Source organism: Podarcis vaucheri (genome assembly GCF_965113315.1).
Source record: "Podarcis vaucheri genome assembly, chromosome: 17".
NCBI lineage: Eukaryota > Metazoa > Chordata > Lepidosauria > Squamata > Lacertidae > Podarcis > Podarcis vaucheri.
The window spans coordinates 39,073,454-39,088,115 of NC_138755.1; the positions used below are offsets into that span (position 1 = coordinate 39,073,454).

General features: G+C 47.0%; 1 protein-coding gene across 1 annotated transcript; it reads left to right on the forward strand.

Annotated features, from left to right (window-relative positions):
• The first annotated feature begins 1,576 nt into the window (after positions 1-1,576).
• LOC309522666 (protein Wnt-4-like) lies at positions 1,577-11,306 on the forward strand. Its single transcript, XM_082206135.1, has 5 exons — positions 1,577-2,096; positions 3,118-3,356; positions 6,987-7,118; positions 7,985-8,127; positions 10,603-11,306. The coding sequence occupies exons 1-5, from the start codon at positions 2,032-2,034 to the stop codon at positions 11,068-11,070; spliced, it is 1,047 nt and encodes a 348-aa protein (XP_082062261.1). The 5' UTR covers positions 1,577-2,031; the 3' UTR covers positions 11,071-11,306.
• The last annotated feature ends 3,356 nt before the right edge of the window (positions 11,307-14,662 follow it).

Sequence of the window (14,662 nt, forward strand, 5' to 3'; positions counted from 1 at the left end):
TGATCTTCTGGTGAGCGACTTTCTCCCCTAAAAAGAGGTTAGCCAATTTGACTTGCCTCCCCCGAAAAAGCTCAACAATTTAGACCTGCCCTCCTAAAAAAAGGTCAACTTTGCCCCCCCCCCATGGGTAGATCACTGCCAGCTTTTTATTCTGGGAATAGATCGCAGTCTCTTGGGAGTTGGACGTCCCTAGCTTATATAATTCCAGGATGTCCCGTTGAAAACAGGACAGTTGAGGGATATGTAATAGGATGTGTGTGCATTGCTAGATACTTAAAGGACTCATGGCATAGACCCACGATGCCGATTTGCATGTGCAGATTCATATGTATAGGTACCTCCGGGAAGTTAGGAGAGATGGGTGACTGGAATATGGTTTTATTTCGCTTTCTCCTTTTTTACATTGTTCTTGTAACTTCTTGTAGTTGCTAGAACTAAGATAGCTTGCTTTGACACAGGCCTCAGCTGCACTATACATCTAAAGCAGTATCACACCTCTTTAAACACTCATGGCTTCCCCCAAAGGATCCTGGGAAGTGTAGTTTTTTTAAGTCTGCTAGGAGAGTGGTTAGAAGACCACTATTCCCTTCACAGGGGTGCAGTTCTCAGAGTCCCCCAAGAAGATGGATTAACACTTAAAGAATTGTAGCTCTTAAGGGAACAGGGGCCTCCTGACAACTGTCAGCACCTTTCACAAACCACATTTCCCAGGATTCTTTGGGAGGAGCCATGACAGTTTAAAGTGGCATCATACTGCTTTAAACGTATATTGCAGATGGGGGCCAAAGTAAAACCTCCTCATTTTAAAATGAGCCTCGCTCACAACTATTGTATCGGGGATACGGAGGCTCTCTTGCCTCTCACACATTTAGCGACGCCGTTGTGAAGGCACAATCAGTCAAATCCACAAGAAGAAAACAAGAAGTTTTGTCACCCGTATTATGTGCTGGGGTGGCGTGTGGTGGGTGAGGGAGAAGGGAGCATGCACTATCTTTAAAAGGCAGATAATATCTGCCTTGTCTCTTGCGAGTGTCTTCTTGCAACTGACAATACAAGGGTTCAACTTCCCTCGGATTCCTCAGAAGGACAGCAGCGATTTCTGAAGGGAATTGATTTCTGTCACGATTCTCCCTACCTAGCTTAAAGAGTTTAAATTCTACCCAGTTTCCATAGACATCCCAGCCTTTGACTAGGAGGAAAGCAAATTGACCCAGTGCGAAATAAGCGATTCCCATAAACTAGGGTCGGCTTTGGTTGAAGTGTCACCGTTTGTCTCCCACACAGCTGCCTCTGTGTCCAAAGTTTTAGGAGGGGCTGCGAAATCACCAGCAGGGAAAGAGCGAAAGGGCCTGGCGAGCAGCAGGCAAAGCTGTCTGTGTTTGCTGTCACCATGAGGGCCGTAGGATAGACCGGAGGCATCTCCACATCTGCAAGGGAGCCAAGCAAGACAGCCAAGTCTCTCGCCAGCCCAGGCTCCCCTCTGCTCTCCCTTCCTGGGAACCGGCACTGGGGTCTTGCCTGAGTGCTTAATCGGACTGGTGGGTTGAAGAAGGGAGAGCTGGGCAGCTGAGCCAAGCAGAAAGAAGGATTGTCATCCTGAGCGACAACCATCTAATGCCAGCAGGATTTTGAAGTAGCAAAGAGCTCGGTTGAGTTGGGAACTCTGCCCTGTAATGATCTTGCATGGTTTGCGGCGTGAAGATCTGGGGTTGAAGAAGGAAGAGTTTGCGAGAAAATATAAAACCTCCATCTTCAGAGTGGGCTTAAGAGAACCCACTTAAAAAATTCTTTATGTTGCGGTCCAGATATGTGAATCAGTGGGTGAACCGATGGCTGAGAACCCTGCAATGAATGCCTCTCAGTAAGTAAGATGTCAGCGTGGATGAAGAGGAGCAGCTAACATGGTTTCCAAGGGGGCCGGAGTATCTGTTTTCTGCCCAGCTGCCAGACTGCTTTTGGAGTAAGCCTTCAGCAGAATTGGGGAAGGAAGGCAAAGAAGAGGGAGAGTTAATTATCTGGCAAAGTAGCAAGATGGAAAGTGTCTACCTGTGCTCAGTGCTGGCTTTGGCGCACCATGCCCTCGCCGTGACTTGGCTGTAAGTAAACCCTAGAATCACAGAATGGCAGAGTAGGAAGGGACCCAGGGGGTCATCTAGACCAACCCCCTGTGATGCAGGAGTCTTTTGCTCAACGTGGGACTCAGCCCTGAGATTAAGAGCCTTGTGGTCTTGCCGACTGAGCTACTCGGCTTGCCACTTGCCAAAACTTCACAAAGGGGTTTTAGAAGAAGGGGTGGGGTTGGTGGACGATACTTCCTGTGGGATGAATTCAGAGGAAAGTGAGAGGGACACGCTCCAAAGGAGAACTGCAGTCAGAGGGCTTGAGGCGGATGACTTCACTTTGCTCCAACTACAGTGGTACCTCTGGTTACAAACTTAATTCGTTCCGGAGGTCCGTTCTTAACCTGAAACCGTTCTTAACCTGAGGTACCACTTTAGGTAATAGGGCCTCCCGCTACCACCATCGCGTGATTTCTGTTCTCATCCTGAAGTAAAGTTCTCAACCTGAGGTACTACTTCCTGGTTAGCGGAGTCTGTAACCCAAAGTGTTTGTAACCCAATGTATTTGTAACCTAAGGTACCACTGTATTCTGTTGAATAGTGTTAAGTTGTGGGTGGTGTTAAGTTGTGGGTGTTAAGTTGTGGGTGAAAATATCAGACGACACAGCGATTCTTCAAAAGGCTCTTGTTTATTCACAGGCCAGAACAGAACTGAACTGAACTGAAGGGTTCAGTCAGCCTGCTTATATAGAGCTCCAGTACAACATAACTGTAACAGCTTTCTGTAACTATCCAATCCCTGAACGTCACTTTCGATCCCTTATTTGCATATGTTGACCTGAGTAAAAACTATCTACAGTATCCCCCTGCTGGCCCAGGGTGAGAACTTCAGTACATAACAGGGGGAATCGCTCAGGAATGCAGAAATGCTGCCACCTGCAAGAAAAATGCAGCTGGGTCATAATGACATGGGCGAGGGGACTGATTCCCCTTACCCAAAACTGTTTAACAATCTTGTCTCCAATGCTTCCCTTTCCTCACCCTCCCTTTTGCATAGATACCTGGCCAAACAGCCCTCCCTCCGAGGGCTTGTGAGAGACCCCAGCGCCTGCCAAAGCTTGAAGGGTTTGTCGCAGGAGCAAGTGAGGATATGCCACCACCAAGCGGAAGCCATGGACTCGGTAAAGCATGGCGCTGAGGTGGCCCTCAAAGAGTGCCAGCTCCAGTTTCGCAACCGCCCCTGGAACTGCTCCACCCTGCAGGGGCTGCAGGTTTTCGGGAAAGTTATTCTGCAAGGTCAGACTTCATTAATAACATGACTAGGGCATACCAGTCAGTCAGTCAGTCAATTAATACACTTGTATCCCTTCTTTCCTCCAAGGGGCTCAATATGGGGGGCACTGTTCTCCCTGCCCCTCCATTTTTTCCTCACAGCAACCCCATGAATAAGGTTAGGTTGAGAGACTACGGCTTTGCAAGCACCATACATTTAAAGCACATGCAGGTAAAGGTAAAGGGACCCCTGACCATTAGGTCCAGTCAGTGGCGTAGCGTGGGGGGTGCAGGGGGGGCCGGCCGCACCGGCCGCAGCATCTGGGGGTTAGGGTTAGGGGGCGCAAATCCACGGTTTAGGGGGCGCAAATTACTTGCCTTGCCCCGGGTGCTGACAACCCACGTTACGCCACTGGGTCCAGTAGTGGCCGACTCTGGGGTTGCGATGCTCATCTCGCTTTACTGGCCAAGGGAGCCGGCGTACAGCTTCTGGGTCATGTGGCCAGCATGATTGTAATTTAAATGTATGGTGTGTCCGCAGCTCCACTGGCCCAAGGTCACACGGCACACTTCATGAATGCATGGGGATTTGAACTCTGATCTAGTTCTAGTCCAACACTCTAACCACTACACCACTCCCATCTAAACCCCATATTCTTAGTATCAGCTTGGGTTTTTATGGTAACAGCAAATGGAACCCTGACCCAATATAGAATCTGAACTAAATTGGCATACAGTGGTATCTCGGTTGTCAAACTTAACCTGTTCCGGAAGACCGTTCGACTTCCGAAACATTTGACAACTGAGGCGCAAAGGGCGGTCAGCAAAGTCACTGGAGAAAATTGAAAAAAGTGCAGTGGAAACTGTTTGACTTCCAAGGCACATTCGAAAACGGGAGCAATTATTTGCGTGTCGAGACCCTGCAGCCCCCCCCCCCCGTTGGAAATAACTCACACAAGGACACAGATATTAGGTTTATGTTATTGGGCAAATTTTGGCCACAACTTTCTTGAAATTACAGAATGTGAGCAGTACTGGCTTAGGCATTGATTGGACCTGACTGTATCTGACTCCTGCCCATTGTGCAGGAAGTCCAGTAAGGGTAAACCACCGGTAGGGGGAGCCCTGTCGATGCGAACCAACTCAAGCTCCCCCTGATGTTCCTGTCGGGGTCGGGTCAAGGCCCTAGCCCCCAGGCGGGCTTCAGACTAGAACAACACCCCCGGGTTCCTTTAACAGAATACCCTTAAGCATGGAGGGGCAGGGGATGGCCACACCTCCCCTCCCCCACACAAGGTCAAACAATGCCTAACTGCAACCCTAACAAAATTGTGACGATTGCTACGAGGTAGGCGAAAACCAAGTGGCCAGTGCCAATTTGCCAAGTGGAAAAAATCCTACCAGGCCCCTCGGACAACCAAGGCGACCAACCAAAGTCCATAGCAAGGCCATTTCCTAACCTGCAAAATAGGGAGGGAGGGCGGGTGACTGAGGAAGTGAGCCAAAGAGGAAGTCCTCTGGCTCGCTCCTCCGTTTAAACGGCCACGGCCAGTGGATTGGCTGGCTGGGCTCTGATGTGGCTGGGATCTCCCAGGCAACGGGGGACAAAGTCCCCTGCCCCTGGTGGGGAGTGGGTGGCCATGCGGTCCACCGCAACTCCTCCCCACTGGGAAGTGGAGCAGATTTCTGGGTTTTCAGTGTTTGAAAACTGAAACGTTTAGCTTCTGAGATGCTTGAATACCGAGGTACCACAGCAGGACTCCACAGAGTTTCATATTTCTGGCAAGGGAACTTGGTTGCTATGCTGTTATGCAGTACTTAATATAAGGAACGTGGTTCATATGGTGCCTGCCCAACTTTCTACAGCAACCAGACTAAGCCATATAACTAGAGCAGGAACAAAGAGAAATGATGAGGGAAAAGCTTTGTGCAGATGTTTCCTCAGCATTCCTCCAAAAAGGCGTCGCTGAGAAGGGAGATCTTGCAAGTAAGAGGTCTTGGAATAAACACTAGCAAAATCTTTCTGTCATGGATGTCATCTTTCTGCTTGGATTCCTCAACTACCTCTGAATTTAGACTGCTTCATTTTATTCAGTGGCTCAGTGATGCTCTTGTGTCTTGACAGTGAAGAAAGGATGGATGAAATTTGGGGAGAGGATTCCACCCAAAAGACACTCGTGAAATACCTATTTAAGATAAGGTTTCATACTGCAAAGGCCTTCTGGGTGTGGGTATATAAGAATGAACATTGCATGCACACACAAATCCATACCTTCCAACATTTATCCAATGAAAAATACGGATGTCCCATTCCATAATGATCATTTTACTATTTATACCCCACACATCTTACTGGGTTGCCCCAGCCACTCTGGGCAGCTTCCAATGTATATAAAAACACAATGTACATAAGAAACACAGGAACCACCCAATCTAGCTCCAGGTGGGAGTGAATCAGTGTCCTGACTGGCCTGCAGGAGCAGCCAATCAGGCTTCTGAAGGAGGTGAATCCACAACCTGATTGGCTTACAGGAGCAGCCCGGAATTAGCCAATCATGTGGGGCCCATTGTGTAAATAATGTATATATAGCTAGATGTTTTGGGGAAAGTTTCATTCATTGCTACTAAGAGCATGAAATTCACACTCAACTCCAAATATATTTCATAGAGCTTGGCTGCAGGACAAGGAACCATCCAACCATCTTAGAGATGCCACTGGATTTGTGTAAGGCTTATTGCTGGGTTTTTCTTCTCCCAGACATATTCCACAAGACAGCGGAGCTTTAGGATCAGAGTTCTCCTTCTCCTAGATGGGCTACCGTTTCCCAGGCTGACAAGCCCCACCTGCCCCTCACTTCCCTCTACTTCCCAAGTGCACTGTTTGGCTCCCCACCCCCAAATAAATGGCAACCATTCCCCTAGACTGGAGACAGTAAAGGGTGCACTCTGTATACAAAGGGGTACATGGACATACACACACATTCTCATACACCCAGAGGCCTTCCTAGGCACTGCAAAGACTCAGGGTAGAAGCCTCACAACACACATTTGTATAGGCTAATTTATTTGTAGAGCTGCCTCTTGGGAATTACGGGGTGGGTGGGTGGGTGGGTGGGGGATCACCGGCCCTCTGCTTTGCAGTGCCCCCCTCCCAAATTCAGCACTCAAAAAATGCTTTAAGAAAGGGATAGGGCCTGGGGCTTGAGCCCTCTAAGCCACCTCTCATCAGCCCTTCTGCTAATACAACGGCCTTGGTCCAGTATATCTGAAGGAGCGTCTCCACCCCCATCATTCTACCTGGACACTGAGGTCCAGCTCTGAGGGCCTTCTGGCGGTTCCCTCACTGCGAGAAGCCAAGTTACAGGGAACCAGGCAGAGGGCCTTCTCGGTAGTGGCGCCTTCCCTGTGGAACACCCTCCCACCAGATGTCAAAGAGAACAACAACTACTAGACTTTTTAGAAGACATCTGAAGGCAGCCCTGTTTCGGGAAGCTTTTAATGTTTGATGTATTATAGTATTTTAATATTCTTTTGGAAGCCGCCCAGAGTGGCTGGGGATTCCCAGCCAGATGGGCGGGGTATATAAATAATAAATTATTATTATTATTATTATTATTATTATTATTATTATTATTATTACATTCTTTTCTGCAGGCACTCGGGAATCGGCTTTTGTTCATGCTGTCTCTTCAGCCGGGATCGCATTTGCTGTGACCCGAGCCTGTAGCCGCGGCGAACTGGAAAAGTGTGGGTGTGATCGCAAGGTCAGAGGAGTCAGCCCTGAAGGTAAGGAGAAATACAACTGGCATGAACTAGTAATCATGCCCCGGTCTAAGGAGGAGAGCGTGAGTAATATGAGCAAGGGGAAATGTCAGTTTTCAGAATGGAATCACTCTGGTGTTCCTAGCTATGTGGAAGAGTAAGGGAAGAGCAATTAGCTTTGACTGGAAGAATAAAGGGAGAGGCTCCTATCTGACCATAGGCACCCTGATTTTGTTCTTGTCGTTAGGAGGAGGAGCTGCTGTGATTCATTTCTGCAGAAGCACAGAAAGCCACATTACATGCCTCATAAGAATCGGCTTTTTATTTGGTTTTAAGGAAGTTGCTTGGACTTCTAGTTGCAAAAAAATAGGACTGGGACTGTGTGTGTGTATAAGGCCTCCTAGATTGAACCTCAGAACCCAATGGGGTTGTCAGACAACACTTTTAGTGGTTAGAGGCTAAGACTTTGGCATCCTTCTTTCCTTTCTCCTCTACAGTCATACCTTGGAAGTCGAACGGAATCTGTTCTGGAAGTCCGTTCGACTTCCAAAACGTTCGAAAACCAAAGCACGGCTTCTGATTGGCTGAAGGAAGCCCCATCGGACGTTTGGCTTCCAAAAATAGTTTGCAAACGGGAACACTCACTTCTGGGTTTACGGCGTTCGGGAGCCAAAACGTTTGAGAAGTAAGCTGTTCAAAAACCAAGGTACAACTGTACTAGGAAAAAATTGGAACCAATACATTTTGGAAAATAAAATTTAAAAGCCCCTGCAAATTTGTCTGACTTGTGCATGTTGCAGAATTCAGGTGCTCTGGTTGCGGAATGTTGAACGTGCATTTTAGTACAGACTGTACAGAACTCTGTTCTCTCTTCTTCCCCAACCCAACAGGGTTCCAGTGGTCAGGCTGCTCTGACAACTTGTCCTATGGCATTGCCTTCTCCCAGGCCTTCGTGGACACCACGGAGCGGAACCGTGGCTCATCCTCCAGCAGAGTACTAATGAACTTGCACAACAATGAAGCAGGCAGAAAGGTAAGTCTCATGATGGGGCTCATCCATGCTGCTGGTTCAGGTGGGTCGGGCAGTGGCGTAGCGTGGGTTGTCAGCACCTGGGGCAAGGCAAGTAATTTGTTTCCCCTAACCCGTGGATTTGCGCCCCCTAACCCTAACCCCCAGATGTTGTGCCTGGTGCGGCCAGCCCCCCCTGCACCCCCACGCTACGCCACTGGGGTCGGGAGCTTCCTGTCACATACTCTCCAACATTTCTCCAATGAATTAGTGACGTCCTTATAATAATAATATTTCTGCCCCGCCCATCTGACTGTGTTGCCTCAGCCACTCTGGGTGGCTTCCAACATATATAAAAACACAATAAAACATTAAACATTTTTTAAAAAATCCTTTCCCATATAGGGCTACCTTCAGATGTCTTCTAAAGGTTGTATCTTATCTCCTTGGCTTGGGGGTCGCATAACTCCAGACCCTCCAACATGAAAATAGGGATGTCCTAAGGAAAAGCAGGACATTCTGGGATCAAATCAGAAACCAGAGCGGCTTCTGTAAACCTGAGACTGTCCCTGGAAAATAGGGACACTTAGAGAGTCTGGAATCCACCCTTTAGGGCATGGAATACTTTGGTAAAGCTTTCCCCTCCCCTACACATGTACCTGTTTGTAGCACAAAGGTGTAGCTATTAACAATAATAATAATAATAAAATGCTCATCCTCAATATGCTGCTTTCAGTCTATGCTGATTCCAGATCCTGCCCTGCACAAAGGTGGGTGTGATTTCTTGATATGCAGTTGAAAACTCTCCCCTTGATTAGGTTATCCATGCCTTTTCCTCCCTGCACATGAATGAAGAAGGAAGTGGTGATTGTGATCTTGCTGTACATGCCCAGAAGCAACATCATTGGGCCCATGTGGAAACATTCTCCATTGCTGGGACCACCTGCATCAGTTTTCACGCTTATGCAGAATCCACCTTCAATCAGCTTTTATTTTCAGAATGAAAGCAGTTTCTGGAGAAACACTTTTCAGGAGTCAAAAAATATGCACTAGATCTAAACTGTGTGTGCACTTTGTAGGAAACAAACAAACAGTGATTCTACGATAAAATGTTCACAGCCGAATTCAGTGCTTTGCCAAATCCGATCTTCCGCTCTCTAAAAGTTTTCTTCTCCAGTAAGAGAGGCTTCTGTTCTTTTGCTTTGTTTACATTGTGGTTTGAAATTTCTTAATAATATTGTTGGACTCAGGCTTGGGTTCATCTTATTGTTGTGAGGTGGTCAACAGTGCAATAATTTCCCTTAAATATATATTTGCTGCTCTGCAGCACCCCCCACCTGTGATACACTTGCTGGTTATGTTTTTAGGGAAAGTTCTTCCATTTACTGTTTGTTTGTTTTTTTACTTTTTAAAGAAAGCTTTCTGCACAGATTACAGTCGTACCTTGGATCCTGAACGCCTTTTGAGTCGAAAGTTTTAGCTTCCGAAAGCCGCAAACCCGGAAGTGAGTGTTTCGGTTTGTGAACGTTCTTTGGAAACTGAATTTCCATTTTGGCTTCTGATTGGCTGCAGGAGCTTCCTGCAGCCAATCAGAAGCCGTTCTTTGGTTTCCAAACGTTTTGAAAGTTGAACGGACTTCCGGAATGGATTCCATTCGGCTTCTGAGGTACGGCCGTACTTTAAAAGTAAACCGACTTCACTTTTAAAAAACCAAAAATGACGGACAGCTGCAGGCACATAGCAGACAGCCTTTCTGACTTCCTGCACTTAAAGGAAAGTGCAGCTGAGTACATCAAGAGGTTTCAAAGAAGTGCAGGCACCTAGGAAGGCTGCAGAATGCACACCACCAGAGAAACTCCTTATAAAAAGACAGAGCACTTGCAAAACCCTTTGGCCACGTCAAAAGTTAAGTAAATGCAGCAATAACCTCCCTCCTTATCCAAGAAAACTTCACCAAAGTTTTCCTTCTCTTTTGATAGTTTTCAAATGCAGTTTCTTTCCATGCTGATGGTGAGCGTTTGGGGGGAAAACACACACACACACACACACACACAAAAAAAATTTCCAGTACATGCAGGTTCGCTTCATGCAGATGACAGACGGCTCTAGCTCCTGACGCATCTGCTACACTGAAATTTGCTTGGAGTCGAGAGTGGATTTCATGCTCTTTATTCAGCTCATAGTGGTGAGGAGGAATGAAAGTTCCCCCAAAGTATCTGCTTTATATACATTATTTACACAATGGGCTGCATGTGATTGGCTAATTCCGGGATTCTCCTGTAGGCCAATCAGGTTGCGGATTCACTTCCATCAGGAGCGGGATTGGGTGGCTCCTGCGGACCAGTCATACTGCTGCATTGTTCTAGGACCAATCAGACTGCTGCATTCTGAATCCTATTGTTCTAGGACCAATCAGGCTGCTGCATTTTGGATCCTATTCAACTCAGTACATACACGAAACTTGAAGGTGCCCTTGGAATCTTTGCTTCTGTTTTCTAGGCCATCCTGTCCCACATGAAGGTGGAATGCAAGTGTCACGGGGTGTCGGGCTCCTGTGAGATCCGCACGTGCTGGAAGGTCATGCCCCCGTTTCACCAAGTGGGCAACCTCCTGAAGGAGAAATTCGAAAGTGCCACGGAGGTGCACCTGAAGCGCGTGGGATCTCGAAAGCTGCTGGTGCCCAAGAGCTCCCGCTTTAAGCCCTACGCTACTCACGACTTGGTCTACTTGGTGGCCAGCCCGGATTTCTGTAACTGGGACCCCCGCGGAGGGATCTTTGGCACCACAGGACGTCAGTGCAACAGGACATCCCCTGCTGTGGACGGCTGCGAGCTGCTTTGCTGTGGCCGCGGCTTCCGCACGACTCAAGCCGAGGTGGTGGAAAGATGTAGCTGCAAATTCCGCTGGTGCTGCTCAGTGAAGTGCAGGCAATGCCGGCATCTGGTGGAAGTGCACCGCTGCCACTAGGAGGGTAGGTGGGAAGAGGAAGGGGCCGCTTGCCAAGGAAACAGAAGCTCTGGCTAGGGACTCTTTCGTCCATCAAAGGGGCAGAAGCCAAGTGAGTCACAGGGCGACAGGCTCCGTTGCCAAGAGCTGGGTGTGAGCGCTTGGGAGGGACATGTTTCAGGAGCGTACCCGCCATGACGACATCTTTTTGGCAGAGGCTGCAGCAATCCAAATGGTTCGCTTTGTTCTGCTTTTCTTGGGACACTCTGTTTTTTGAGCACAGGGCATGCAGCCAACTAATTTCCTTGCAGAGTAGAAATAAAATGACTTTACTACAGAAGTCTGTGTGCTTTTGTGGGTGCGTGAATAGGAGCTCCAGTGTGGAAGATCTGAACCAGATTTCAGCAACCTTTTTCAGCCGTGAGCCAGTCCTCCATCCCTCAGACCATGTGGGGGGCCGGACTATACAGTGGTACCTCGGGTTAAGCACTTAATTTGCTCTGGAGGTCTGCACTTAACCTGAAACTGTTCTTAATCTGAAAACCACTTTAGCTAATGGGGCCTCCTGCTGCCGCTGCACCGCCGGAGCACGATTTCTGTTCTCATCCTGAAGCAAAGTTCTTAACCTGAAACACTATTTCTGGGTTAGCGGAGTCTGTAACCTGAAGCGTATTTAACCTGAAGCGTATGTAACCTGAGGTACCACTGTATTTTGGGGGGGAAAAATGAATGAATTCCTATGCCCCACAAATAACCCAGAGAAGCGTTTTAAATAAAAGGACATATTCCACTCATGTAAAAACATGCTGATTCCTGGACCATCCGTGGGCCGGATTGAAGAAGAAGAAGAAGAAGAAGAAGAAGAAGAAGAAGAAGAAGAGGACGAGGAGGAGGAGGAGGAGGAGGAGGAGTTTGGATTTGATATCCCGCTTTATCACTCCCCTTCAGGAGTCTCAAAGCGGCTAACATTCTCCTTTCCCTTCCTCCCCCACAACAAACACTCTGTGAGGTGAGTGGGGCTGAGAGACTTCAGAGAAGTGTGACTGGCCCAAGGTCACCCAGCAGCTGCATGTGGAGGAGCGGGGAAGCGAACCCGGTTCCCCAGATTACGAGTCCACCGCTCTTAACCACTACACCACACTGGCCCTCATTGATTGAGAAGGTGATTGGGCCACATCTGGCACCTGGGCCTTAGGTTGCCTAACCCTGATGTTATATGGTAGGGGTGGGTACAACTGTACTTTTAAAATAGGCTTCCCCTTCCCATTTATAGTGGTTTCCTCCAGTGCTATTTTTCTGGAAAAAAGAGTTGGCAGAATTCACCATGAACGTCTCTGTTGCTCTCTTATAATGGCAATGGCACCCACCTAAGAGGTGCCAGAACTGAGGTCCGGTGAGCTCCAGCTGAAAAGAATAATCCCTGGTTTCCTCCATACGTGTGACACAATAAACAGATATGTTCCTTAGGGATTTGAACCCAGGTCGCCGTTGTATGCCTTTCTCCTTCTCCCAGTCTTCAAAAGGACGGTCCATCCATATTTTTCATTTTAAAAAATGCAACTTGACTAGTTATTTGAAAATATAATTGTTTTATTTATTAAAGGGAAACCTGTTTCTTCCTTCCTTCTTTTTAATACTTTGGTTTATTGATTCCAAAAAGAAAACAAACAGTCAATGAAAACACTTTAACATCTTACAAAAAGATATAATAGTTTCATAATACGTATCTTCTATGGAGACTTTCCATCACCCCATCACGGTTCCTTAGTGCTTTTCGGTTTGTTGCACTTATCTTTATCACTAATAATACATCTTAGTTCTATTAAGTTTCTATGGTTTCCTACTTTCCAACGAAAGTCACTCCAGGCCTGTCAACGAGTTCAATTTTTTGCAGTGCTCCCTGAGATACTTTCTATACATGTCCTCATAAATGTTCAGTCAGGTCCCTTAATTTTTCCGTCATTTTTGCTAATTCTGCAAACTTAATTAATTTGATTGCCACTCCAGTTTAGTCGGTGTTACATCTCCTTTCCAGTTTCTAGCTATTATAATTTTTGCTGCCATGGCGGCATAGAGAAATATCTTCCTCACCTTTTTTTGGAATATCCATGTCTATTATGCCTAAAAGGAAGGCTTCAGGTTTTTTTTTTTGCAAAGGTAATCTTCAATATATTTCTGAGTTCTTTGTAAACTGTTTCCAAAAATTCTTTTATTTTTCTACAGTTCCACCACATATGTAGCATTGTGCCTTCTGCCTTGCCACAGCTCCAACATCATTTTGAGGTGTTCCTATACATTTTTGCTAGTTTTGAAGGCGTTAAATACCAGCTACCATATTTTTCGCCCCCTAGGACGCACCGCCCCATAGGACGCACCTAGGTTTTTTTTGGGGGGGGAAATAAAGAAAAAAAATTATTTCCCCCCAGGCACGGGGCTGGCGCAGGGGAAGCCCGAGCTTCCCCCGACCCCAGCCCCCAGAACAGCCTGCTATCCGCAAGCCTAGGGAGCCGCGCCGGTCTCCCCAGGCTTGCGGAGAGCTGCGCGAAGCCCAGGCACGCTCTTCAGTGTGCCCCAGGCTTCGGAATGCAGGCAGCTCTCCGGGAAGCCCTGGAGTGCAGGCAGCTCCGCGCAACCCCCGGGAGCCCGGCACGAAGGCGCGTTGGTCTCCCGAGGGTTGCGCAGAGCTTCCTGAAGCCTGAAGAGCGAGAGGGGTCGGTGCGCACCGACTCCACTCGCTCTCCAGGCTTCAACGAAAGCCTGTCTTTGCCCCATAGGACGCACACACATTTCCCCTTCATTTTTGGAGGGGAAAAAGTGTGTCTTATAGGGTGAAAAATACGGTATATAGCATCTTCATAAAATTCTCTCTCAGCGTGTAGCACATGATAAACCTTAGGTCTTCCTTCCATAATCTTTCCCAAGACTCCATTGGGATATTATATCCAAAGTCTTGGGCCCATTCGACCGTCACAGATTTTACCTTCTCCTCCTTGACCTCAAGGAGAAGTTTATACTGATTGTATTCTGATTTTAATCTGATTTTAAGCTGTATTTAAATTGATTGTTTGTTTTTATGTATTATACATTTTGATATTAGCCGCCCTGAGCCCAGTTTTGGCCGGGGAGGGCGGGATATAAATAAAATTATTATTATTATTATTATTATTATTATACATTTTAGAGAGAGTTTTCTCTTTTGATTGCCTACTCTTTTTCTCTTTTTCTAATCTAGATGGTTCTGTAGCAAAACACTTCCTTTTATCTGATTTGAATGTCTCATTTAGTTGATGGTATTGGAGCCAGTCTGAGAGATGTGATCTAATTTCATTGAAACTTTTTAATCTAAGCTGGCTTTCCTCTTCTTCTAAGAATATTCTATATAGGTTGGCCAGTTTCCTTTCATATTTTTTTTTCTTTACTGCAAATGCCACTAAGGGTGATATACACCAGGGTGTTTTGGGTTCAAGTAGATCTTTGTATTTGGCCCATACCACATATAGCAGTTTGCTTATATGACTCAAAAATCCTTTGTGGACCTTAACCTTACTATACCCTAAATAGGCGTGCCATCCATAATGGTTATTGAAGCCTTCCAAATCTAATAAATCCATAT